This window comes from Podarcis liolepis, assembly GCF_965112155.1.
Source record: "Podarcis liolepis genome assembly, chromosome: 9".
Lineage (NCBI taxonomy): Eukaryota > Metazoa > Chordata > Lepidosauria > Squamata > Lacertidae > Podarcis > Podarcis liolepis.
Genome location: NC_139564.1, coordinates 53,738,380 through 53,765,887, shown reverse-complemented (window position 1 = coordinate 53,765,887; position 27,508 = coordinate 53,738,380). Strand labels below are relative to the sequence as shown.

Below are 27,508 nucleotides of genomic sequence, written 5' to 3'. Positions count from 1 at the left end.
ACCTACAAGGATCCCATATCTCAAGAGTCTTCTCCAGCACCATAATTCAAAAGCATCAATTCTTCGGCATCAGCCTTCTTTATGGTCCAGCTCTCACTTCCATACATCACTACTGGGAAAACCATAGCTTTAACTATACCGACCTTTGTCAGCAAGGTGATGTCTCTCTGCTTTTTAAGATGCTGTCTAGGTTTGTCATTGCTTTTCTCCCAAGAAGCAGGTGTCTTTTAATTTTGTGGCTGCTGTCACCATCTACAGTTATCATGGAACCCAAGAAAGTAAAATCTCTCACTTCCTCCATTTCTTCCCCTTCTATTTGCCAGGAGGTGATGGGACCAGTGACCATGATCTTCATTTTTTTATGTTGAGCTTCAGACTATATTTTGTGCTCTCCTCTTTCGCCCTCATTAAAAGGTTCTTTAATTCATCCTCACTTTCTGCCATCAAGGTTGTGTCATCTGCATATCTGAAGTTGTTGATATTTCTTCCGGCAATCTTAATTCCGGCTTGGGATTTATCCAGCCCAGCCTTTCGCATGATGAATTCGGGTAGGATATGGGTGATCACAAATGTTGACGTGGCTACCAAGACCACTCATAATGTGTAGACCCTTGAGAATTGCACGCAGATGAGTCTACATCCCACTAGCAGCAGAAATATAACAGGAGGAATTGTGTGCTATGTCAATGTATGATTGCTACTCTGGTGTTCATTTAAAAAGATGTTTTCCAATATCTTTCGCACTTCTCCAAAACAGACTTTTGTTTGGGAAACTGACTTTTGCCATCAGTTGAATAAAACAATGCTCCCTCCCCCCTCAAACGTGCAAATCATCGTTGCCACTTGAATCTGGAAGAACTCCAGGAATGTTATAGCCTTGGGATATTTCCAGATGTTTTCAATTGGAAACCCACTGTCTCCACACACCATGCCTCTGAAAACATATGTCTAAACCACTTTATCCATTTGCACCAAAAGAAGTGTTCTCTTACAGGAGAAATTGAGGCCACTGAATTTCTTAAGGCCAAGTGATGTATCCAGTTTCTGTTTATTGATGAGCAATCTAGTAACTAGTGAAGGCTTTCCTTAAAACTGTCAGTCTAAAATTAATCACTTTCTAATTGCTTTTGCATATATAAAGAAGCAATAAAAGCATCATGGATTTTTACCCTGTACCTATTCCTTTGTAGCTATGAAGGAAAATGAATTGCTGTTGATTAGTATCTATATTCCCATTTGTACCATAATTTATCCATCTTGTCCCCCCCCCCAAAAAAATAAACAAACATAATATTAACTTTAAGGGAAAGGGTCAGAAAATGGCTACCTACACACAGACGCTGGTTTGCAATGAATTGATCTTCTGTGCAAGGGTCTTTTCTTTGTATGAAGGTCCCTAAATCGTACCACCCTTAAGAAATCATACATTACTTGGAATGCAAAACACATTAGTGGTGAATAATGTCATCTGAAACAATATTTTAAAAGCAGTCTTGCAGTCCTGACCTGATATATGTGATGTTTTTATCGTGAAAATCTTATTTTCTCTCTCTCAAAGAATTAACAAGAAAAAATTAAATATAGGCACTTTTTAATCTTAAATATTGTTATAGAAATGGGGGGGATCCCTCTAAACACTAGGAACAAATAAATACTAGGATTTTGATTGGGGATGGACTAAAACATGGGTAGGCAAACTAAGGCCCGGGGGCCGGATCCGGCCCAATTGCCTTATAAATCCGGCCTGCGGACGGTCCGGGAATCAGTGTGTTTTTACATGAGTAGAATGTGTGCTTTTATTTAAAATGCATCTCTGGGTTATTTGTGGGGCATAGGAATTTGTTGTGCTTCTCCCCCCCCCCCCCATATAGTCCGGCCCTCCACAAGGTCTGAGGGACGGTGGACCGGCCCCCTGCTGAAAAAGTTTGCTGACGCCTGTACTAAAACATAAACTGCAGGGCTGTGGCAAACAGGGAATTTCTGGCCTACCTATTGCAAATCAGTTTGGCTGGCTGAGGGAAGGGCAGGCCTGTTAGCATTACAATGGAGAGCCATTGAGGGTTAGCAACTCCTTGCCCCAGCTGTGGCCAGAGACTAGAGATTTGGAAGGTTGCCAGGGTAGCTGCTCTGGGGGAGGGCAAGGGGCTTCTGGGCCATGCTGTAAGATCTGGACTCCCTTCCATGCAGACTGAAAGTATAAATATGTGAATAAACCATATTTCTTAAAGCATGACTGTCTCCGTCATGTCTTCCATTCTCCAAAGGGACACAGACCCTGTTTGTGCTCCTCTGACCCCATGCGCTCTGGCCACTGCTTGGCAGAGAGAGGGGGCAAGTGCCGGGCTTTTGTAACAATATATCTGTGCCAAAAATTATCTTGGTGCACAGCCAGTTCCCATAATGCCATCTCCCAAACTAGAAAAATATTTCAAATTACTAGGAACTAGGACTGAGCATGTCTCTCATATTCATTATTATCAGTGTCATATTTATAGGCTCTGGACAGCACAATGTCTGCGATTCCTCTCACCCTGGAAATATCTGTACGCATACAGGATGCATATAGTCTGCCTTTATTGCACATAAATTTAGATGTACTGGTTAAACAGCAAAATAGTTACATCTGGTCAGTCATGCAGGCTTATAAACAGTTGTCCTGGTCACGAGTGATGAGTAAAAATTGCCTTCAGATGATTAGGCAAGGAACAATGTTTCCTTTTTGTTCATTTAGGCCTCAGATAACTAGCTGTGGTATGTGTAGGCAGGTGAACTTAACTGAAAAACTGAGGTGATTAATTGCTATCTATGGCTGGGAATTTTGAAAAAGCAAGCAGTGAATAGAACAACATTTCCCTTACATTTTGTTGTTGGCATCCGTCTGTCTTGAGAGACTGTGAAGTTTGCCTCCTCTTCGGTCAAGGAAGGTTTAGCATTTGCCTTCAGACCAGTCCTGGGATGAATGAGTTATTCATGCACAGAAAAGTGTAACATCTGACTGGGGCACTGAATACTCTGTAGTTGTTGATGCCATGATAGTTTTATGCCTCAGATTATGAGTACTTGATCTTTGGATGTGGCAGTTTCCTTTCATAGATGCAAAAAGTAGGTTATTGGGGGGGGGGCTGATACTATTTCTCTGCTTCTAGGGCTATATATCTCTAAGCCTTTTGGCATCTGAATCAAATAATAATCTCTAACTTTTGAGTATTTGCCAAGACACACAGTTAAATTGAGTCTAGAGCAGATTACGCCATCAAAGTGGCTTGAGGAGTTGGAATGGAATTGAGGAATAAGCTTAAATTGCTCAAGAAAATGCTTACGTTCTTTAATGTTGACTGTCTGGCTTTTAAAATATGCAACTGCATGTTTTGCTTTGAAAAATTATGGGAATTTTAAATGCCATTAATCCAAATGAGGATAATGCTCTGTGACTAGGAAGCTGGGAATTGTTTGCTGTATCAGATTGTATTTATTAGCCTAAGTGGGAGCAGTATTGTTGGATATTTTCAATCTGTTGTTCCTTGTGAAGGAGTTGCTTTATATGTGAGAATTTTCTACATGAGCATATTTCTTAAACTGGATACCAGCATAGGCCATAACCGTATAAGTCTATACAAATTAGTAAAAGGTAAAGGTAAAGGTACCCCTGCCCGTACGGGCCAGTCGTGTCCAACTCTAGGGTTGTGCGCCCATCTCACTTAAGAGGCCGGGGGCCAGCGCTGTCCGGAGACACTTCCGGGTCACGTGGCCAGCGTGACGAAGCTGCTCTGGCGAGCCAGCACCAGCGCAGCGCACGGAAACACCGTTTACCTTCCCGCTATAAAGCGGTACCTATTTATCTACTTGCACTTAGGGGTGCTTTCGAACTGCTAGGTGGGCAGGACTGGGACCGAAAGACGGGAGGGAGCTCACCCCACCGTGGGGATTCAAACTGCCGAGCATGCGATCGGCAAGCCCTAGGCACTGAGGTTTTACCCACAGCGCCACCCGCGTCCCCAAATTAGTAGCCCTTAGCAAATGTCACTACCTGTTTTCCCACACATACAAGAACCTGAAAGGGAAGGCCTGTTATCATTTATTTATCCTACCTTTATATTATGACTGCAGGTATTCCTGTCACAAATGCACGATAAATGATAGGCATACTAAGGCATTTCCCTGAATGCATGATCTCTGTATCTATGGCCAAGGTCAGGGGTGTGCATGATCAGTGCCAAACCATCCCCATACTGAATGCAGTGGTTCTGCAGGGGCACCTATTCATGCTGTCTTGAATGTGGTGGAACTGTCCCTGAGATTGGAGACACGTATCAAACAAGGTCTCCAACCACTTGAGCAGGCATGAATAGAAGCCGCCACAAACCAACCCCACACAACACTGGGAAGTTGAGGGGGGAAGCAATGTGTGAGCGGGCATTGGGGGGACTTGGGTGCATGCCTCCTGCCCCACTTTGAGTGTTGCAAATACCTGAGCACATCTGAAAAGTACCGGCTGGCCAGTATTAGAAACTCAGATTTGGCTAGGCGCCAAATGGCTCCTTGAGTTACAGTTGCCAAAACAGAATGCCTAGTTGCCATTTTTGGGCCAGGTGGCTTGAAAAATCATACTTTCCAATCCGACTTTTGGTTCTTGATATTCATTCTAATTGTCCAGATAAAATATAGAATAGAATAGAATAGAATAGAATAGAATAGAATAGAATAGAATAGAATAGAATAGAATAGAATAGAATTCTATTCTGTAGGATAGAGTTCTACAGGATGTATTGCTAGTGTGTGAAAACAGTCAAGATCCAAAGATCTCCAGGCATTCACCTCCAGATGGTGGAGACACCAGACGCCTTTTTGACTTGGTCGCAAGTGGCCAATAGACAGGTATAAAATTTGCCTGATACCTGGCAACTTTTGAATGCTGCGGCTGACACACTGCCTTCAGCTTTTCCCAAGGGCTGCTGCTACGGTCTTCCTCTCCCCTTGAAGACCTTCTTAGTTTCTGCTTTTAGTGACTTCATCTTTAAGGTGTTGGCTCCTTCATTGTCAGCTGCCTTCTGCCAAAGGGATTTCTCAGGTCCTAGCCTCTCTCTGGACTTCAGCCACTTTAGTCCTGGCTGCTGTTGCTGTTGCTTTCCACACCACATTCTTTGCCTTGCCTCTTCAGAGTCTCTTCTTTCATTTTTCAAAGGTTTTCTTCTCAGGCTCTTAAGCAGTGCTGAACCTAACTTTCCAACCAATTACCAGGTTCTCAGTGAAATTCTGAATTTTGGTTGGCCTATAATTATGACTCACTATGTTTGAATGGAATGCCCAGTAAAGGACCCATCACTTTGTGAATAAACTGAAGCATATACAGTGGTACCTTGGGTTCCAAACACTTTGGGTTACAAACACTTTGGGTTACAGAGTCCGCTAACCCGGAAGTAGTACTCGGGTTAAGAAATTTACCTCAGGATGAGAACAGAAATCACGCAGTGGTGGCGTGGCGGCAACGGGAGGCCCCATTAACTAAAGTAGTACCTCAGGTTAAGAACTGTTTCAGGTTAAGATCGGACCTCCAGAACAAATTAAGTTCGTTACCAGAGGTACCACTGTAAAAATCTATGTCCTCCAGCTAACTATTATAACTGTAACATCACAAATTAGATAGTAACAGTTTTTTTGACACACTATAAAACTGACCCTAACACAATGTATCTCTCTGGCTTCAGTTAGGCATGAAACACCAGTTTTGTCCCACTACACACAGTTAACAATCTAAATTGGTTTTAAAGGATAGTCAATAGAGCATGAGACTTTTAATCCCAGAGTTGTGGGTTCAAGCCCCACGTTGGGTGAAAGATTCCTGCATTGCAGGGGGCTGGACTAGATGACCCTCATGACACCTTCCAGATCCACAATCCTATGATTCTGTGACAACATTGATACAGTTTCTAAACAGGGCCCCGTATCTCTCTTTCTCCAGAACCACTGCCTACTTCACATTTTATTGGACCACAGTTCACTACTTACTCTTCTGCATTAAAACAGAGCTGCACTTTATCTTGAGATTAGCATTTCCTGTTGGCTCCCAGCAAACTCCAACTGGCATTTGTTCGAAACCAGGATATATGCATGCTTAATGTTTCATTTCAGACAGAAGTCATGTTGGCAGTGGACATGATTTCAAACTCAGACCAAGCCGTAAACTGAGACAGCATCTCTGTCTGCAATAAAATAAAACAAAATCCTTAAAATCTTGAACTATTCAGCATTGTTTACTCAGGATGTGACTTTAGGAGGAGACCCTTTCTCAGGAGCTTGCCTGGGGATTTTGGAGAGCACTCTGAAACATGATCTTTGAATGCTTTGTGAGTTGTCCTATCATATTTACTTGGAACCGAAGAGATGGAGGAACCGAAGGGATGGAGGAAAGCCTATTAAGAAGCCAAGCTTTCTCGGGTGTCAGAATTACAGGCAATCTGATCAAGCAAAGAGTGCTGGTGCCCTGTAGCAAAAGTCATGAGTCTAGTAATCCACACACGGCTTTCAAAGGTGCTTGCTTGACAAATAGTCATTATGGGTAACTCTGATAGTGTCAATATCATGTTTCAGGGCATTGGAGGCTGAATCCAGGTTGTCAAAACTGCATGTACTATCCATCTGTTTTGGTGGCTCCACATACTCTCACCAGTGTTAGAAACTTGCATATATAAGCTAATCGCCAAATGACACCTCAACCCTGGGTTATAGTCACTACAATGGAATATCAAGGTGCCATCCCCACATGAAGCTTATTGTTATTATTATTTATTTCATTTCTATGCTGCTTTATATTTTAATGGGGGGATTTCAAAACAGTTTACATTAAAACATCAAATGAACGAATATAAGGTCATAGATGCTTTCTCTTTTAATTGTCTCAAAAACTCATAAAAGCCCTGGTCCCAGTCGTGTGAATGCCAGTTTTTCTTGGTCAAGGTACCATGTATGCACTCTGAATAAGCTCAGGCACATATTTATTTATTCACATTTTCCATGTCTGCGTTAGGGCCTTCAGAACAGACCTTAGAGCTGAGATTTGAAGAACATGGGGAAGCAAGCAGTATTTGTGAAATTTGATGAATGGTAGTGTGGACTCTAGCTCGGTTGTATTAGGAGACTAGCAGTGGTATCCTGCATGGAATGTGCGGCTGCTGTTGGCTTCAGAGGTTGCCTACTTTACAGGGCATATTAGTAGACAACCCTCATGGTATGAAGACGTATTAGAATTGCCAGGTCCAAATCTGAAAGCTAAGTCCATTACTAGAAAGCATTGTGGTGGGAGGACGGGAGTCTCAATTAACTACTCTCTCTAGCTACAAATTTTATTTTTGTCCAAAGCCATTTGTTTAGATACTATTCCTGGTGCTATCCTATCACTTGGCTGGACAGCTGGATCTGTGTATAGAAATAAGTGTGTAGAAATAGTGTGTATCTCCTTTTCCCCATCTTTTGCAAGCAGTAATAAGTCTACAAAACATCCACTTTTGATATTGCAAGTCTTCAAACGTGCCGGTTTGTCATGTTTTCTACTTTGCTTTTAAACAGAGTCTGCTATTCTCAACATATTTTTAAACAATTCCCAGTAGCCTTGCAAAGCAAACCTACAACTTTGGGAAGAAATTGGCTTGTAAAAAAAACAAAAGCCAGGGAAGGAAATCATTGCCCTCCAGGACTTTTAAAATCTATATTAGCATGACTTGACAATAAACGTTTGTCTCTGCCAAGGAACTTTCTCATGGGTATTGAGTTTTCTTTCATTTTCTTTTAAAAGTTATAGTTTCATGTGATCACAATTAATATTGACATATTTGAGATATAGAGCACTTTTGTATGCCATTCAAGATTGACCCTGCATAAAGTTATACCTTCATATATAACAAAAAATGTATGTCCTCATGCAGCCCCCATTGGAGGATTTGTAGTGCCTCAACACAGTCCTGGATTTGCATGAAGTCAGGGGTAGGCAGGAGAGCAAATGAGAAGACATGTTTCACAGCAGCAGTGGCCTTGGCATATGACCCTTTCCCAACTCCTTTATTGCTGTACTGAAACTTTGTCTAAAACCGCTGCTTGTCCCTCCCTCACTTGTTATACTTCAGTGAGCTTTATGAATGAGGTGAGATTTAATGCAACACCTCCCAGCTCAGCCAGATCCACTTTCCATCAATGGCCATATGAACGTTTACTTAATATTCTGCTTGTATCAACGGCTTCACAAGCCCACCATTACTTCTGAACCTGGCGAACAGCTTTTCGTTTCAAAAAGTATAGTCACGAGAGTGCATTTCAGAAGAAAGTCTATTATACAGAAACTGTTGCTGTTTTTGTCGTCATTAATATTCTCAGTAGCTTTGGTTGTTTGCGCAAGCCACTGCTGAACTACAGTGGTACCTCAGGTTACATACACTTCAGGTTACATACGCTTCAGGTTACAGACTCCGCTAACCCAGAAATAGTGCTTCAGGTTAAGAACTTTGCTTCAGGATGAGAACAGAAATCGTGCTCTGGCGGTGCAGCAGCAGCAGGAGGCCCCATTAGCTAAAGTGGTGCTTCGGGTTAAGAACAGTTTCAGGTTAAGTACGGACCTCCGGAACGAATTAAGTACTTAACCTGAGGTACCACTGTATTCTCTTAATAATTTTGTGGTAACAGAATCAATTAAATTGATAACCTCTGGTTAATATAACAAGTTACCAAATCAGCCCATGTATTCTTAGTCTGAAGAGAGAGAGCAACTCTTTCTGAAAAAGTTGAGCTTTGTTTCCGTGCTTGAAAGTAAATAGGCTATCCACGTTGTAGAAATCACTAAGCTCCAGTCCGTTTGCTTGATTCTTAGCAGATGTTTGGTGTAAACCTGGGTGCTTTTTTTCTTTTTTATATATATAGTGATCCAGCTGCTAAATCTCTGTGGGAGTCCTTGATGAATTTCAAGCAGAAAGAAGCTGTGATGGAAGTCAGGAGACACCTAGTGGAAGCTGCAAGCAGGGAAAATTTGCCAATCAAGATGAGCATGGGTAAGTAAGCCTTGGAGCGGGCCTGTGCGTACTCTTCATCTGTGTCCAGCCATTTAATCAGTGTAGCTATTTCTCAGACGCTGATCATTCCGAAATCATTTGTCTTTAAATAAATCTGAGGTTGTTAACTGCGGTTTGGTGACGAGCCATGTGTTTTAGCAATCAGTTTCTTTGGTGCTTGGTGAGTTATCAATCAGTGTTTTGAAATGGATTCAAAATGTTATGCAGTTGTAGCCTGACTTACAGGCTGATAATACACTCATAAAAATATACAATGTCACCTCTTGCCTTTAATGCTTTGAAGTATGAGCCTGGGGATAGAAAGGGTAATTCAGAGCCTTGTTCCTGTGCCCAAAAAACTGCAGTTTTCTCAGTTTCCACTTACGGCTGTGGCATAGCTCTCGTCTCATTCTGTACAGTGGCACCTCGGGTTAAGTACTTAATTCGTTCCGGAGGTCCGTTCTTAAGCTGAAACCGTTCTTAACCCGAAGCACAACTTTAGGTAATGGGGCCTCCTGCTGCTGCTGCGCTGCCGGAGCATGATTTCTGTTCTCATCCTAAAGCAAAGTTCTTAAACCGAGGTACTATTTCTGGGTTAGCGGAGTCTGTAACCTGAAGCGTATGTAACCCGAAGCATATGTAACCCGAGGTACCACTTTCTTGCTTTCTTTGCCTTCAGTATCATGGGGCAACCTTGTATATCATATGGGCAATGTTGTATACGCCTTAAGTAACTAGGGATTCAATGCCAGCAAGTGAATAGGCTGACAAAGCAGGGATGGATTGTCCCAGGCGGAAGGTCATTTATCTTATCTTGCCTTCTAAGAGAATAGTAGCATCCTTCTCCTCCTCCAGTGGTGTTGCAGCATTTGCTGGCAACCGGGGCGTGTGCACACACAGAGGCGGGGCATAGAGGGGGAACAGAACCCACTGTACCAGCCCAGCCTTTGCTGCCAACACCCCCGGGGTGTGGAGGGTTCACAGAGCCTGTGCGCCAGGCTAGCCTGGCTCTCACTACTAGAGCCAAGGGGGACTGCGTTGTGCCGCCTGCACAGGGAGGAGGCTGGCTGACGCGGCCCTTGGCAGGCGAAACTGCCCAACGCTGGCCAGGGGGCCATTCAGCGAGGGGGCCAGGGATGCGGTGGTGAGGTCCAGCCAGACTCCAGGGCCCAGAAACCCCCAGCAGCAGGCAGGGCAAGACACGAATCCCTGCATGGGAGCCCTCTAAAAATCGTACGCCCAGGGCTACTGCCCCCCTGCCCCCTTGTCCTCCTCCACATCCAGCATAGAAACACAAGCTACTTCCCTCTTAGCATGCTAGTAATTGTTTATTTCTCTGCAGCCTAATTATTTTTGTAAGCTTATTCACAAGGCTGAAATGGATACTTGGGGCACCATCTTGCTGTGGTGGCAGATGGATAGGCAAGTGCCCTGTGCTTCCTGTCCCATCCCCCCCAACAATGTTGTGTTCAATAGCTGCTTCCCCCCGTCTTTGGGACATAACATACAGTAGTACCTTGGATTAAGTACTCAATTCGTTCCAGAGGTCCGTTCTTAACCTGAAACATCACTTTAGCTAATGGGGCCTCCTGCTGCTGCCTCACCGCCGAGCAAAATTTCTGTTCTCATACTGAAGCAAGGTCTGTAACCTGAAGCATATGTAACCCGAGGGACCACTGTAGTCTCAACAGAGCTCCTAGGTGGAAGAAAAGCAAAGGCTCTATTTCAAATCTAGTGTTGTGAAAAAACAGGAAGCTGATCATGTATGCATCCTGTCCCTGTATCCCATGCAAGAGCAGTGCATGAACATCTCTGCCTTCATGATACAGAAAATCAGCCTGGGACTATTTCCTGACAAGTTCTTTCGTTAAGTTATGTGGTCTATAAGTACCGTTGTGTGTTTTTTTTGTTTATTTACCATTGAGTGGGAAAGCTGAATAACTGAAACACAGGTGTAACTATTTCAAGTTTGTTTGTGCCTGTTACCTATTTTCTGAATCATAAGCTCATTTGGTATTGACAATTTCATCATTGTTTAAAAATATGAGCCTTAGTGTGTATGCACATATATATGTTCAATAAGGAAATCCTGAGTGATTGCTTTAAGATACAGTCATACCTTCTTTGGAACCCGAACGTCCAAAGCGGCTTCTGCCACTTCCGATTGAGTGCAGGAAGCTCCTGCAGCCAGTCGGAAGCCATGCTTGGCTTTCAAACGTTTTTGGAAGTTGAATGGACTTCCGGAACGGATTCCGTTCAAGAACCAATGTACGACTGTACTGTAAGTATAATGCAAAAGAGTAGACAGAGGCAAGTGGAAGCATACATTAAGGCATAATTATTTCAAATAAAATGTAGTAATCGCATGCTGTAATTTAGGTGCAGGTACAGCTGCTTCAAAATAAATTTGATCTTTCCCCTTTCCATGTGCAAAATTTGCTGTCTGAGGCTGCACAACCAGGGTCCACAATGGTTAGCCCAAAACTTCATTATGAGCAGTATTGTGTTAACTTTTTTATCTGAAAGCATTTGTCCCTTGAGCCATTCAGTAACTCCTTGTCCCTAGAAAACTGGAAAAATTTAGGGTGACTAAAGAGTTGAGTTGCCAAAGGGCAAGGGCATGTAAGTTACCCATATTAGCTCAGTGCTGCTTCAAGATAGCAAATGCTGGCTTGTCTTGTATGATCTGAAAGTGCCCTTTAACTTCCCCCCTCAGCTATCAGTTGCTGGAAAAAAATCTCTTCACACATTCAGGAAGGACAAAGGACAATTGCAAGCCAATGATGGTTTCAAGCTTCTTTTTAGCATGTAGATATTTTAAACTTGCTTCAGTATCTAAATCCAAAATGTAGCATTAACAATAACAACAAAAACAGCGACATTTCTCTACTGCCTTTCATTTGAGGATTACAGGGCAGTTGACAATACGAAAACACAAAAATACATACAGTAACAAGCCAAACACTACCACCCAGACAGTTTAAAAGGCCATAGATTGTTTAATTCCTCGAAGGCCTGGGAGAAGAGGAAGATGGACATTAAGCGTGTGCAAATTAACCTCAGAAGCTGCTGGAAAATCAGGGTCCTGATTTATCATTATAGCAGGAGTCATATGCAAGTGCCAAGGCTGAGTAAAAAGGCTATTTTTTCCACTTTAAAGACCTAAATATTATACCAGTTTTAGGGAAACTCTTGTTAAAATTGCCCTCAGGCCTGACTACATCTGAACAAAACACTTTTTGTTACTGGGTGGGTATATGTGGTTTAAATATGCACAGTTCACTTAATTCTAATATTTTAAAATAATCATTTTTGGTTGTTTTAGTTTATGTGGATAAAAAATACAGTGAGAAGGTCCAGAATTCTTCACATTCTGTAGTGGTTGGGAGTTACTCGTGCGTAATCCTGCTCCGTTTGAGCATCGGATTGCCTGGTTAAACCCCCCGGACTACGCAGCCCATATTAGCGTGGCTGCCCTTAGTCACTCGTAGAATCTGTCTGTGGGCGTTTCTTAAAGCGTTGCCAACATAAGAGTTGTTTGACGCCCAATCGTTTCCGCCTCTCACTGCGCGGAAGTCTCCTGCGCAGGGTGGGCGTGGGCAGCGGGGTGCTTGGGCTCTCCTCGCTAACTTCCAACGAAGAGTCCTGGAGCCCCTGCACCTCCCTATCCCGTTGCTCTCCTGGATCCCTGGTGTTACACTCATTCTCTTCCCCTTCTTCCCGGCTGACTCTCCCTCTAGCGCTTGGACCTTCCCCTGCAGAATCAGAGACCCTCTCCTTCTCCCGTGCCTCTGATGGCAGTTCCCTGACACATTCTATTCCAGGCAAAGAAATATATACTAAGCTGGCATCTAAGAAGAGACATACTTCTTTCTCGTTTTCACAACTTGGGGTTGAATATAGCACAGTAGCACCATGGCTGTCAATCATCATAGGCCTTATTTATGAATACTTCCTGAAATATTAACAAACCAAAGAGAAAAGAAGATGCCATGGTCAGGAAACCATCTTCTCCTGAAGAGGCCATCAGTGACATAAAAAAAAAGTTTGTAATTTGCTTGTGTTGGTATTAAATTTTAAACTGTCTTGGCAGAAAGATGCTGTAAAGCACCTTAAATAAGCAAATAAGTAATGTTTGACTCACTTGCTCAGTTTTCCTGAGTGAATCCTTTTCTTGTCTGAGTGAATGTGTGCCATATACTCCTATTGAAAAAAATAAAACTACAGTGGTACCTTGGTTCTTGAACTTAATCTGTTCCGGGAGTCCTGAAAGTGTTCGAAAACCAAGGCCGATTAGCTGCAGGAGCTTCCGGGTTTACGGCATTCAGGAGCCAATTTGTTCAACAACTAAGCCGTTCGAGAACCAAGGTACCATTGTACTGCATTTGAGCCCACCATTGTGGTCAGCCTGACCTCCCCTGAGAGAGTGTGTGTCTTTTTGAGTGCATAGAGACCCATTGTCCCTTGCTAAACGCAGAGTCTCTTTCTTGGGCCCCTGCCCATAATAGCTGACATTTTGCTGTTATGGAACACTCCTCAGATACCAAGATATCTCTATGACGTACATAGAGGATGCTTAGTTGGATATGAGATTAGATTAATGTTTGTTGTTCATTTCTTATGGGTTATACCCAACTATGTCACCCAGGGTTGATGGTTGAAAGTCCATTGGTTTCCTTTGAGTTTACTCTCAGTGCATCTTAGATGGCAAACATATTAACATCCTGCCTATTTTTAAAGAACTCAAAGTTGCTAATAATAACAACAACAACAACAACAACAACAACAACAACAACAACAACAACAACAACAACAACAATAAAAGAAAACAGTATGCAAAACATATACATCAACAGTACGTAGAGTGTTTATGCAGAAGAGCACTTAGTGGAACATCAGAGAACTGGAGGGCAGAATTATATACACCTTTACCCTATTCTAGTAAATATTCTGCTAATGTCTGCTTTCTTGTGTTATGGATATATGTTAGGCCACCTCAATTGGTAGGCAAGGTTTAAATACTCCTAAATAAATAAAGATAGCCATCATGGAAAACAGCATATAAATATAAATCAATTATGTAAATAACAAACAAAAAAACAGCAATAAAGGAATAATAAAAAAACCAAGTAGTTAAACATTTATTATTTCAATGCAATATCCATCAATTCAAAATGTATCTATTATTTGCACTGGTTTAGACAAGTCAAGTAGCAAAATGTAGCTGTATTTTTTAAAAAGGTTTTTATACTGTAACATTCTTGCTAGTGTCAAAAAGGAAGTCAGGCTTGCTGAAAAACGGGCATCTTATTTTTTCGTTGGGTTTCTTCTTCTTCTTCTTCTTTTTCTTCGCATTTTAACACACTTGAAGATACTGGGTTCCGAAAGAAAGTTCTATTCTGCGTCTAGCTTCCTGAAACAAAGGAGTGTTGTTCCTTCAGGAGAAGTACCGCTTCTTCTTTCCCCAATCCTCACTTCCTTTGCAGCCTCGCTGGTGATCAGATGCATATCTTAGAACGCTTCTGAAAGTGATGGTTCATGATGCTTTTTGTTTAAAGCTTTGCTATTAGCATATTATTTGGCAGCAAAAGACACTTTGCTACAAATGTCCTTCTGTGGCTTCAGAAATGGCCTGCCTTGCTTGGCAGTTTTAACAGTGGACAGTAAATCTAGCCTGAGCTTGAATCCCTTTATTATCTCCCTTTATTGGCATGTTGAATGATGAAAGCTGAAACACCAGGAGGATAACAGAAACAAAGTGCTCTCTTCTGTTACTCTAACCCTCCATTAATGGAAGAAAGCCCTCTCAGTTCTTCCCTAGTAAACTATGCAGAATGCGACCTGAAAGACGAAAGCATCTCATTAAAGAGCACAAGGCAGACCTAGCCTACAGAAACAATATACCAGCGCAGCATGCTTTGTGAAAGAGGTTGGGATAAGGCTACTGTAAATCCCTTAAGTAGTTTGTAACTATCTGGCATTTTTTTTTAAAAAAAGGGGGGCATCAAAGGAAATGGCAGATTTGTTAGGGGTGTAAGGTATGCCTGAACTTTGTCTGCAAACATGAAAGAATATCCAAGATATGAAAGAACACAGCAATATGATCACCTCTGGATGTTATGAAAGGGGAGAAATGGGAAGCACAAATTCCTTTTGCCTCCTGTTCCCCCATATCTTTGTAATGCTTGAATTGGAACTTAAGCATCTTTTACTTACACACACACACACACACACACACACACACACACCTACCTTTCACAAAACCTTTAATGTTGGACTGCACCAGTCCTAATGGGAGATATGCAGCTTCAAATATGATCATTATAAAGAAGTGTAGCCTATTTGGTGGTGCTCATCTTTCCCATCATCTTATAATTTCTGAGGTTTCTGTGAAGGTGAAATAAGACGGTGCAAGCAAGATGTGGTTGCCAATGAGGCAGCTCTTCTGTTTTACTTTCTTTCTCCCTCCATGACATCTCTATTTGCAGCCTTAAGGGCTAGGAACTGCCTTTGCCTTTAAATCACTGTACAGGGCTGCCTTCAGATGGGTTGGATAACTCCAGACCCTCCAACATTTCGCCAGTGAAAATAGACACGACCTGAGGAAAAGCGGGACATTTCAGGATCAAGTCAGAAAGTGGGATGGCTTCTGTAAATCCAGGAATGTCACTGGAAAATAGTGACACGTGGAGAGTCTGGGTTGTGGTTTTGAGGAAACTGCCTTGAAGGCCTTATTAGGCTTCAGGACCAGAGGTTCCATTTATATGGCATCTCATAAGTACAAATAATAAATGCTGTGTTGGATTTAACAATGCCAGTTAATTTACAGCGGTGGGAAAATAACCATAGTTTACTGCTGAAGAAAAGCATGGATATTGACTGATGAAACCAAAGGAGATCCTTAGGCGGTCTTTGGATTACAACCTATTTAGGCATTACACACAGGATGGAGGTAGGGTTTCTGTAGGAATAAGCGAAAATTACCATCTTTAGTGGCATGTCCTTGGAGGACGAGGGAACGTTGTTCAGCTGGATGTGATTCGTTGGCCTTAGTTCAGATACCTCTGATGCCGCTTCCAGCTGCAATAAAGCACTGCTTGTCTGAAGTGTATAATCTAGAAGCTGAAACTAAAATAGGCATACTGTCATTAGATTAAATGTATGTACTGACAGATCTGTAATACATATTGTTTGTGTCTCTAGCTAAATCAATTTTCACTTACCCTTATAAACCACGAAAAATTAGAAGCAAAATACTGTTAAATAAAACCTGTGTGGAGACATTTACAAGCCAAATATGCTGGTAGTATGTTATCTTTGCATATTAAATTATGGCTGGCACATGGACACAGAATGCTTTCCTGCAACAAGGGAGTTTGCTGACAATGGTCTTTTTGTTGGCATATCTTCCAACAAAATTTTGAGACTGAAGAATACAGCAGGATCCTAATCTCAGTGTTGGTTTGTTTTTAAGATTGAAAATGGAAATCCTTAAACTCAAATTCATATCTAAGTATTTTTACATGTCTAGCTGTGGATATATATTTTTAAACTAAGAATAATTAAAGAGGAAGTGTATTGAGAAAGTGTTCCCTATACATTCTGTATTCAGTGATGTAATTTTACAAATACATTAATTTTAATCCAATATTTGTAAGTAATGTTTACTTTATTGGTCTCATGCTCATTTTTATGTTGTTTTTTTGTCCCCGTGTCAAAATGCAATATTTTTTTTTGTTTTGTTATTATACTGATGGCTGTCAAGTGTTTCCATCTTTAAGGTTGTGCCATGCTCCAGTAATACATAGAGTGGTTTCAAGACCTACCAAAAAGGATCAGGTAGAAGTTGTGTTTCAGATGTGTAAAAGCCAAAGACATTTGTTGTCAAAAAAACTTGTGAAGAATTATAGAAAAATTAATAGACACTATTTTATCAATCAGTAATCCATATGCAGTAACTTGTTAATAGCAACAGCAAATCCATATACACTGGTACCTCGGGTTACATCCGCTTCAGGTTACTGACTCCGCTAACCCAGAAATATTACCTCAGGTTAAGAACTTTGCTTCAGGATGAGAACAGAAATTGTGCTCTAGCGGCGCGGCAGCAGCAGGAGGAGGCCCCATTAGCTAAAGTGGTGCTTCAGGTTAAGAACAGTTTCAGGTTAAGTACAGACCTCCGGAATGAATTAAGTACTTAACCTGAGGTACCACTGTATTACCTTTCTTTGTTACTTGAATGCATGATGGAGGCATCGTGTGATTCCTGGATTGGGGTACAATCCTGGTCTCTGGGGTCAGGCTCTGCCTCCAAATACCTGCATGTTTGCATGGTCATCTTGAAGAACAGCTCATGCCCAAGCTTCCATGCAGTTGGGACACTCATTTCCATGTAACTGTATGATAGTATTTATTTACTATATCTATAAATAAATGAAAAGTCTCTCTTCCTCACCTTAATGAACTCTCTTCACTACTTCTCCTAACTACAATGGTTCCTCAGTTTAAGAACAGTCCAGTTTAAGAACAATTCGGTTTACAAACTCCACAAAACTGGAAGTAGTGTCCCGATTTGAGAACTTTACCTCGGTCTAAGAATGGAAGCTAAACGGTGGAAGGGCACCGGTGGCAGGAGGCCTCATTAGGGAAAGCGCGCCTCGGTTTAAGAACGGTTTCGGTTTAAGAACAGACTTCCGGAACGGATTAAGTTTGTAAACCGAGGTACCACTGTACTTTGCAATGTTCCTGTTCATCACATGACATTCCTTGCCAGCATTCTAAAAATACCAGAGTATTACAGTAAGGGGGCCTTCATTACTGCACTGGCATCTTCTGTATGCAGAAGATTCTGCCTCTTAGGTTGCATGTCAGTGCCGAAGCTTTCTAAGGATTTAGAGCTGAAGCATGCAATCCAAAGGCCATTGGATGTGACTCTCTTGTGGACTGTATGATTTCAGAATGCAGGTGGGGGGAATCATATGTACAAAACGTCATGACAGGGTCAAAGAGCAGGCTGGCTCCGTAGGAAAGTAAGAGAATAACGAGGAGGTGAAATTGTCCTTGACAACTGAAGTAAACAGAGATGTAGAAGTGAATGTGAGGTACTCCAGACAAAGTTGACACAGCTAATTGAGTCCCAGGGTATATAGTCTGAAGGCACATGAGCCCACCATCTTGCTGAAACTTAAGTGGGTGTGATTTTTCTGGATGTGAGATTCTGGATGGGTGACTAACTTGGGAACAACATGTAGACTGCCTTAGGTTCTGTAACAGAACAGAGACAGGATATAAATGTAAGAAAAGAAAAAGAAACAAATAATGAACTGATACACCATGTAGCAGCTGATTACAAAAAGTGAAAATCCTTGAATGTGTTTACACTTTAAATGTCTTGGAATGCAATCCTAGCCCTACTTACCTGGGGTACTGACTAATGCAGAGGTGTGGTTAGGACTGTGTTGTTACTACTTAAAGAGGAGGAAAAGAATTCCAGCCACCGAGTTTAGTCAATCCAGCTAAGGATTGGCTAGTGTTGTGTGTGGCATTTTTATGCTTTTCTTCCTACCATGTTTTTCCCTTCTGAAAACACTTATTCAGTACTGGTGCAAAAGCAAAGTATCTCTGTCCCTGGCATAATTGCAGCATAGGATAGCTCCATAAGAGGCAGATCTATGAATCATCATCAGTATGTCTTTACTTCAAATCTCATATTAGCTGGGGACTCAGTACGTAGATGCAGACAAGCCACACTCTTTCAGCCTTAGCCCCACATCTGGGAATTGGGTACGGGGACCATAACACTAACCAACCATCCAGGGTTGTTAGAATTATAACCAGATAGTGTGTGAGAAAATCTTTGAACACCAGAAAGTGTTATATGTATCCCAAGTATTGTATTTTTTTATTATGGTATTCCACAGAGTTATTCTGCTTTCTGCAGTCTGGTTTGCTTGCAAAATGGAGAGGAACATAAGGAATCACTTATTGTTGATTGTCAGCTGAAAGCTTGGGGACCTCTGCAATTGAGCATCAACAAAAGCTGAACTGAATTTAACATACTTGGCCGGACTTGTATCCTTAGGAAAGAGGCCATATTCAGTTCCTTGAAGTTTACTCCCTATTAATTGGTCCCCAAAGAGATAATTAACTGAATGCATGTTCCAAAATAAAATACCCCATCTATTCAAACACCTTCATCATTGATGGAGTCTCTCTTTTTTGTCACCTCATTCATCTGTAAAGTCTGGAGGAAAAGATCCAGTCTTCTTTGGGATACTCAGTTTTAAGAACATGACATTTTTAGCACTGATCAATCAATCAATCAATCAATCAATCAATCAATCCTGGAGCACAAAGTTTTCTTGTAATAATGCTTGTCCTACAAAACTACCACAGCCTTAATAAAAGGCCATTACTCATGAGATGTTTTCAACTGTGGTTTAAGTAATCTGAGTACAATGTGCATTGTGTTAGGGATTATAAGTCTGCATGTATGTTTTCAAATGCACCTTTCACAATATACTTAGTCAAAAAAGCAGAAAGGACCAGACCCCCCCATTTTCTTTGAGTTCTTTGATGTGAAAAACCACAACCTACCTCGTTTCAAAAATGTGTGCGCCCTCTGCATCTGGTAGAGTCTATGCACATTTTGTACTTGGCAACCCATGAGTGTAAAGTGTCTCTTGTAAGGAACGTCCCTTAAAGAAGTTTAATAAAACGGCCTGGAACTGGGGACAGAGAGAGAGACTAAAGCAGTGTGAAGTGAGGACATACATTTCCACAAAATAGAAGGAGTGACAAGCACATTAATATAGATGCATAAGGAAGTGAGAAACTTCAAATTGTGTTAAGCATCTATTGCTGTCCTTCATCCTCTTCAATCTGGCTTTAAGTCCTTGCTCTTGGCAGTACTTCAGGAGGATTAATAAGGCTTCTAGTTAAAATCAGGCTTTTTGACTTCACTAAGCTTGGAGATGGGTTACAATATGAACACAGTTTATTGGGCATTGCACCAGCAAAGGCCCGAAGTCAAATGCTCTAGGAAACCACAGACCATGGTGTTCTTCTCCAGTGAACAGCATACTGCAAATGACTTTTCCTCCTAACAGTGGGTGGTATCTTAAGGTTTATGAAATTGAAAGCTATTTTACACCTTCTCTAAATATAACGTTTTTGAGACGAAGGTGGGGGGGGAGAGGTTTGCACCTTGTGGTTTTATCTGTGATGTGTGCGTGAAACAGATTTTGAGTAAGTAGCAATAGATCATTACTGCTAAGGGTGAAAAAAAAGAGAAATCACTTATTGCAAAGCATCAGGGTTAATGTTTTCAGACCACTATGTCAATCTGCATGACAGCTTTAAAGGAAATAAATTATAGCATGACTGGGAGTTGAATGTTTAGTCTGAAAACAGACATGGCTGCGGCTGCATTTTTAGCCTTTGTGGGCTCAGCGAAGGACCCTTTTGTCAGCTTTTAGCCATGCGAAAGGGTTGGCAGCTTGAAGCATGTGATATTTTGCTGGCTTTGCCTTGATGTTTTGCAGAGAGTTCTTTTTCTCGTGGAAGGAGACGCGTTGGGAAAGGGAAACTAAACCCAAAGATGTTCATCTTCTCGTGTAAGCACGAGAGCTGCTGTAGAACGTACTGAGATTTGGAATGGATTTTTGCACAGACCTTTGCAATGTTCTGCTAGCAGCTTCTTTCTGCCTGCCAAGAGTTCTTTGGATCCCACCTATTAGGTTGCAAGGAAGGCATTTCCGAGTTCTGCCTCTAAAAACTCAGTTTGAAGCTGAAGGGAAAACTTGCATGATGCTGGCCCAGCAAGGAACGGTGTTCCTCTTACACACTGATGAAATTAAGAGGGTGGTTTTTTGGGGGGGTGGGGAGTGTAATTGAAATTATGTATTTATTTTGATCCAGTTTTCGAGAAACGTTAAGTGGTAGCACAATGCATATCATGAGGGCAACAGATGGGATCACCAAGGACACAGGGACCCTTTGCAGGGTGCATATTTTGCCCTTCCATATGAGTGAAAATTGGGCACCCATTGTTTTCTTTTGTTCCCTACCCACTACAACCATCAGATTCACACAACAAATGCAGTGGCAGTTCACAAACATCTGGTTTTGGTTGACTGAGAGTTCCAAAAAGAGGAGACATAGGAGAGTACACACCAACTTTCATACTGCTATGCTTATATGTGCATGTTAATTACCGAAGTTACTATTCCTGGGTAAAGAAAATGACTGTGAATGGGGTGTGGGGGGGAGGCTTGTGCTGAATGAATAGCTGAGAAAAGACTTTGTCTCTTACTGGAGCACACTGCATAAGTATTGCTCGCTATTGGTAACATTTGCTCCTTTCATCTACCTGCACACTGTTGAGAAGTGTCTGCAATTACTTTTACAGGGAGAGTCACCCCTGAGCAGCTCAGCTCACATATCCAGCTCTTCAAAAAGAAATTTGAAGCCATTGAGAACCATTGTGGGCTTCTGCAGATTGCGTTGGCTGTTGTGCAGACACTGAAACACCCTCAGAGTGCCAAATGGGACAATTTCCTAGCCTTTGAAAGGCTACTTGTGCAGGTAAGATATAATGTGAGATTTTTATGTCCCTCCTTCTTTCCTCCAAGAAGTTAACAGTGGCACTTTTTAGGTAGGCCACCATCAAGATTCTAGCCAGGCCCCCAGCCTTTGCTTCCATTAAAATCTGTAGATGATGCTCTAAACTGAACTTTCTTAAGTTTCCTTGAAGTGGTTAGAACAGTTAAGCATGTGCTTAAGTCTCACCCATGTAATCAGAACAACTGAGGCTGTAATCCTATAGAACTGACCTATAGATCTTTGAACTGACAAGAGCTTACTTTCAAGGAAACATACATAGGATCAAACTTTTTAAAAAGTTGCCCGGCTTTGGCAAGATTGTGCCAATTGTATATAAAATATGGTTATACCACTTGTAATCTTATTTGTATTAAAAAAGGAAGTACAGGCTCAGCACTGTGTGCAAAGTCCGCTGAGAAAACAACAGCACTGTGTTGAACTAAATTCTGAGTGAAGGGAAAAAATGCAGAAGAAGAAAAAGGGCAGAAGGCAAGCAAACATTTTAAAATATACATTTTGATGGTTAGTTGTTACCAAGTCCTTTCTTAATCATACCCATCTCAGGATTTATACCCATTGCCTCCTAACCTTTATAATAGGTTTGGAATTGGAGCCAAAGCAAACTTTCCTATCTGGCATTATAATTGTTTCCTAAGTACACATTCATTTGCTGCAGTCAAATGACAATTATTTTGAATTGCATTATCCATAAGGCTTGCAATTTTCTGAACTAGGACACACAACCCTATTTCTAGCAGGCGGCGGGTTGTAAGGAGGGAAACTGTGGACCTAAGGGAAAACAAATCTGAGTTTCTAAGTTCAATGCTTGGAAAGCATGGCTGTCCTTAGGGAAAGAATCATAGCTTCGTTGCAGAGGCTCAGAACCTGGCCTCTCCAGGTAGACCTGAGAAAATCTGCTCTTCTGAAACCATAGACAGTCTCTGGCAGTCAGTGTAGACAGTACTGAACTCAATGGTCCACTGGGATGATTCCAGCTTAAGGAAACTTCCTATGTACTGAATCATAATACATGATGCCAGCTTTCCTTTCTTTAGTCGTTTAGTCGTGTCCAACTCTTCGTGGCCCCGTGGACCAGAGCACGCCAGGCACTCCTGTCTTTCACTGCGTCCCGCAGTTTGGTCAGACTCATGTTGGTAGCTTCGAGAACACTGTCCAACCATCTCGTCCTCTGTCGTCCCCTTCTCCTTGTGCCCTCCATCTTTCCCAACATCAGGGTCTTTTCCAGGGAGTCTTCTCATCTCGCGAGGTGGCCAAAGTATTGGAGCCTCAGCTTCAGGATCTGTCCTTCTAGTGAGCACTCAGGGCTGATTTCCTTCAGAATGGAGAGGTTTGATCTTCTTGCAGTCCATGGGACTCTCAAGAGTCTCCTCCAGCACCATAATTCAAAAGCATCAATTCTTCGACAATCAGCCTTCTTTATGGTCCAGCTCTCATTTCCATACATCACTACTGGGAAAACCATAGCTTTAACTATACGGACCTTTGTTGGCAAAGTGATGTCTCTGCTTTTTAGGATGCTGTCTAGCTTTCCAAGATTCTTCTTTTCTGCAAGGTGTAACGGTCTGCTTAAAGTCAGAACTGTGCAATAAAGACTCTGATACATTTCTCTCTCTGCTTAAGATTTTTTTAATACAATAAATTGCAAATCAACTGCACTCCTCTAAATGTTAGCTGCTGTTATATAACGGTACATCTAGATTAGTCTTTGTCCCTATAGTGCTCATGGGATTATAATTTTATAGGGCTGACCAGTATGTGCTTCCTGAACTTCCCAGCCCCATTCTCAGTCTGCAAATTTGGGAGAGACAATATGTGCATTTGAGGGAGATGGGTTTAAAGAATATTCCTTTCTTTAATGGGGGAATTATGCTAGAATTAAATGTTGCTCCTAGGGGCACTTCTGTCACCCCCCCCCCATTAAACATTTTAGAACAGAGACAACATAAAATATCACAAAAGAACAGCTCAAAGCAATTAAATGGCTGTGTACCACCTCCTGTTAAGATGAGCCACCCGCCATTTTCTCTAGATTAAGCCTTATCCAGTCCATTGCAGCCTTCAGACCTCTATTCAGCATGTCTGCATTGGATGAAAATTAGTAGAGTCACTCCAGCATATTGGTGACCCCCTGGATGTCATTTCATGTAAAAATCAAACATTTCAAACCAAGTAAAACCCTGTAGCACAAAGTCCACAGGGTACAACCATACCCTATTTTCATCTCCATGAAACAGTTTACCAGGCAAGAATGAAAGCACCAGAATGCTGTGTCCTAACTTCCTCAGGAACACCTGATCCGGAAGCACACCACAGTCAGGGGTAGTAGCGTCACCCAACTCCCAGTTCTTTTCTCACTAAAAGTTATCCAGCAGGTTGACCAAGGCTGTTTTGCTGCCAAAACAGAGATGGATGCCAGACTGATCATCAGTGTCATCCAAGAATTCCAGTACAGCCACCACCATTCAAACACCTTGCCCAGAGAGGGAAGATTTATGACCTGTTGATAGCTGTTGCAGACTTCTGGGTCCAGGGGTGATTTCTTAGGAATATCAGTTGTTAGCAGCAGGGACCACTATTAGCAGGGAACATGATGATCTGACTGAGAATCCTAATACAATGTGTCATGGGGAGACTTAAGTAAGGGACAAACGCATTTGCTCACTGATTTTTCCTCCATCTGTGGGCTCCTTCTCCTCTCGTACACCATCTCCCGATGTATTTTATAGACTCTGCAGTTTTCTAGATTAGGACTGCTGCGATAATCTGTGCTTCCTAAAAACTTTTTTTTCTGGGAAAAACCCATAGCTCTCAATCAGGAATGGGCAGCCTGTGGTGCATGCAATTGACGTGTCGCACGCAAGCCATGCAACATGCTAATCTGTTGTTGTTATTATTATTGTGCGGTGTGCACACATCATGTGGCATGTGCACATCACGCACACGTCACCGCAGAATATTGAGCTCTTTGTTCCAGCTAATACCCCCTTGCTGGTTATATTGGATCACCCACTCAGCCAAATTCCAGCATATGGGAGAGAAACTAGATGTACTAAATAGTTTATATGGTGACCTATTTAATCGGATGTCTTGCAGAGAGAAAAAACATATTTTGTGCAGATAGACACTCTTAAAAGGCAAGGCATTTTAAGGATCGCCTTGAGAGAGAAACAGGTTTACACAAGTTGAGAATTGCTGAATATCTGCAAGGCATTTTTGAATGATTAGTATCACACATTGATATTACCATAGCCAACTTTAGAGGCACATCATCTTATAAGGAAGAGGCAAATGTGTGTCACATCTGGTGAACATCTAGAGACTTTCTGAAAAACATCATCGCATTTTTGCGCTTGGAAGTATGCACTAATGCCCTTGAGTTAGCTTCTCCTGCTATGAATGTTTTGAAATTGCAAAACTTCCAAAGATAACAGGAACATGTTTCACATAATTGGGAGCGATTGCTTTGCGATGGATGTCCTCATGTGTTTTTGTATCCCAACATTGGTTGACATTTCGTGCCTTGAAAATACATCATGGGTGCCATTCTTGTGTTTGTGGAGGGACTTTAACTGCTTTCCCTTTGACCCAAAGAGGAATCAGTTGAGCTAATACTCCAATCCAAAATTCATTGGGCAGGATCCAAAAGAGCTACTTCTGACCAGGCCCAAGGGTTTGCAGAAACCCAGTGGAGTTTTTGAGTCCTTTTCTTTCAATAGCTGACTCCATGCTGGACTTTTTACGGTTGCAGTTTCAAAAGCAGTTTGTTATGCCATATGGAAAGCTGGAGCGGGTGTTCCTGTTTTGAAGAAAAACAGCCCTAAAGCCCCCAAAATTGAGTATACAGAACTATGCTCAAGAACTATACAATGATGATGATGATTCTGGCTATATTATGTGGGGGGGGGGGATGTTTACCATAAAATCTAGATACTTGTTTTTTGCTTCTATAAACTCTAGATACAGATTATCTTCTTTTTGAGAAATGTTAATGTCAGGGAACTGCCATCGCAGTCAGGAGTGGTGGAAGGGCTCCCGAGCGATGCCGGAGAAGGTCCCAGCAGGAAAAGAGAGGACTCAGTGACCGGGGAAGGAAATCAGCGTTACACCAGGGAGAAAGGCGGGCAGAGGCGGGTTTCGGAGGGATGGCTCCAGGACTCTTCGCCAGAGACCAGCGGGGAGAGCATTGGTCCTCCACTGCCCACACCCACCCTGCGCAGAAGACTTCCGCGCAGGGAGGCTAGGCGGAGACTATCCGTCAAGGAACTTTTATGTTGGAAGAAGTTCAGGAAATGCCCACTGACGGATTCTGCCAGTGACTGAGACAGACGCGGAATCAGGACTGTACAGCCAGGGAAAGGTTTATCCAGGCAACCTCACCGAGAGTGGCGGCAACTTACGCACGAGCAACCCCCAATTCCCATTACACTTAACATTCTTGAAACTGATTGTACTATGGTTTTAAACAACTGCTTTTTCAAACCACGAGCAAAGCCAACTACCCAGGCCACAATCTTCATCTTATCTGCTCACCAAAAGAAAAATTGTTCCCTCCTGTATGTGTGCAGTCTATATGGAACAAAAAGAAGAAGCAAGAAGCAAAACTGCCCTTCAGGGCAGAATTTCATGTTTGTTCAACAGCTCTGAATGCAGGACTTGTGAGGCATTTGCAGGGTGGACTTGCTCAGCAGTTGAAATACTTAACCACTCCCATAGCTGCCTGTTCTCCTACTGATAGGACTGTTTCCCCTCCTTGCTTCCAGTTTCTGAGACCATGTAGAAATAAAATAATTTAATATGCCCACCGCAGGCAGAAATTGGCAGGGGAGGAATGGTAGGCTGGAAAATGTTTTAAGCACCTCCTCTGTCCTGATAATTTCCCCCTACAGTTGATCCTTCAAATGGGGAACCCTGGATTTCCCAGTAAAGTCTACTTTTGCCCTTAGACTGTGCCCTTTCTATTTTCATTTAAAGTCTGTACAGATATACAGTCTGTGTTCATTTACCCTGGCACTTCAATAGATTTTACATATTTAACACTGTGAATTTCAGTCTGTTGAAAGTTATATATGTTTTCTTGTTCATTGTATTTGTTTTATGTTGCACACTACCCTGAAGTCTGACATGAGGAAGGGCTGTATAAAAGTGTTTTAGCATGTATGATCTGTCTGCTTTGAAAAAGAGTTGAGCCCACAGTGGTGGATCATTTCACGAGCATCTTTCTCAGCTTTGAAATGGGGCAGCTCCCCTATTGATTTTCAGCGATTATTACAAGGTAGCATCAAGAGTGTTTCAATATTAGAGAACGGAATGATTCCTGCTTGGCTAGAATTATCCCTGCAACCAGAATAAGAAACATCACCATTGCTCTGAATAGATTTCATTTTCTTTTAGGGATGTCAGAACATAACCAAATCAGATTAATTACATAGTATCATGATTTCATCACATCCAGTACCTGAACTCCGCTTGGCAGGGTTCACTTAAGAAGGAAAAAGAGGACTGAAACAGTGCCTGTAAATACCGGTAGTTTTGAAGAGCCATGTAAAAGGCAAAATTAATCACTTTTGAATAGGTTTCCCTGCTCTTGAAATAGTTACTTTTGAGGACATTGAGAGAGAACATTTGGCTCAACTCTAGTTTTGATTACTTGGTTTTGATTCCTAACTGTTTTCATGGAAGAATGGCAGCAAAATTTGAGAACAGTGTACTTTCCCCTCATTCTTCTTCCTATTATGTAGAGCAAAGTTAAAGTTTGCCCTGATATCTGTTTACACTTTATCCTCAGGTGCAAGTAACACAATCTTATTTGGGCATGCAGAATGCAAAGCCAAAACTTAAAGCACGTTTGGTTG

General features: G+C 41.9%; 1 protein-coding gene across 4 annotated transcripts in view; it reads left to right on the top strand.

Annotated features, from left to right (window-relative positions):
- SCFD2 (sec1 family domain containing 2) overlaps positions 1-27,508 on the top strand; it is a 154,296-nt gene that overhangs the window by 11,362 nt on the left and 115,426 nt on the right. For all 4 annotated transcript variants that reach the window (XR_014515826.1, XR_014515827.1, XM_083459925.1 and 1 more), the window contains exons 3-4: positions 8,905-9,032; positions 21,442-21,617. Coding sequence is in view for 2 of the 4 variants with exons in the window: in XM_083459925.1 (XP_083316051.1) it covers positions 8,905-9,032; positions 21,442-21,617 (304 nt within the window). In the remaining 2 variants the exon portion in view is untranslated. The remainder of the gene's footprint in view (positions 1-8,904; positions 9,033-21,441; positions 21,618-27,508) is intronic.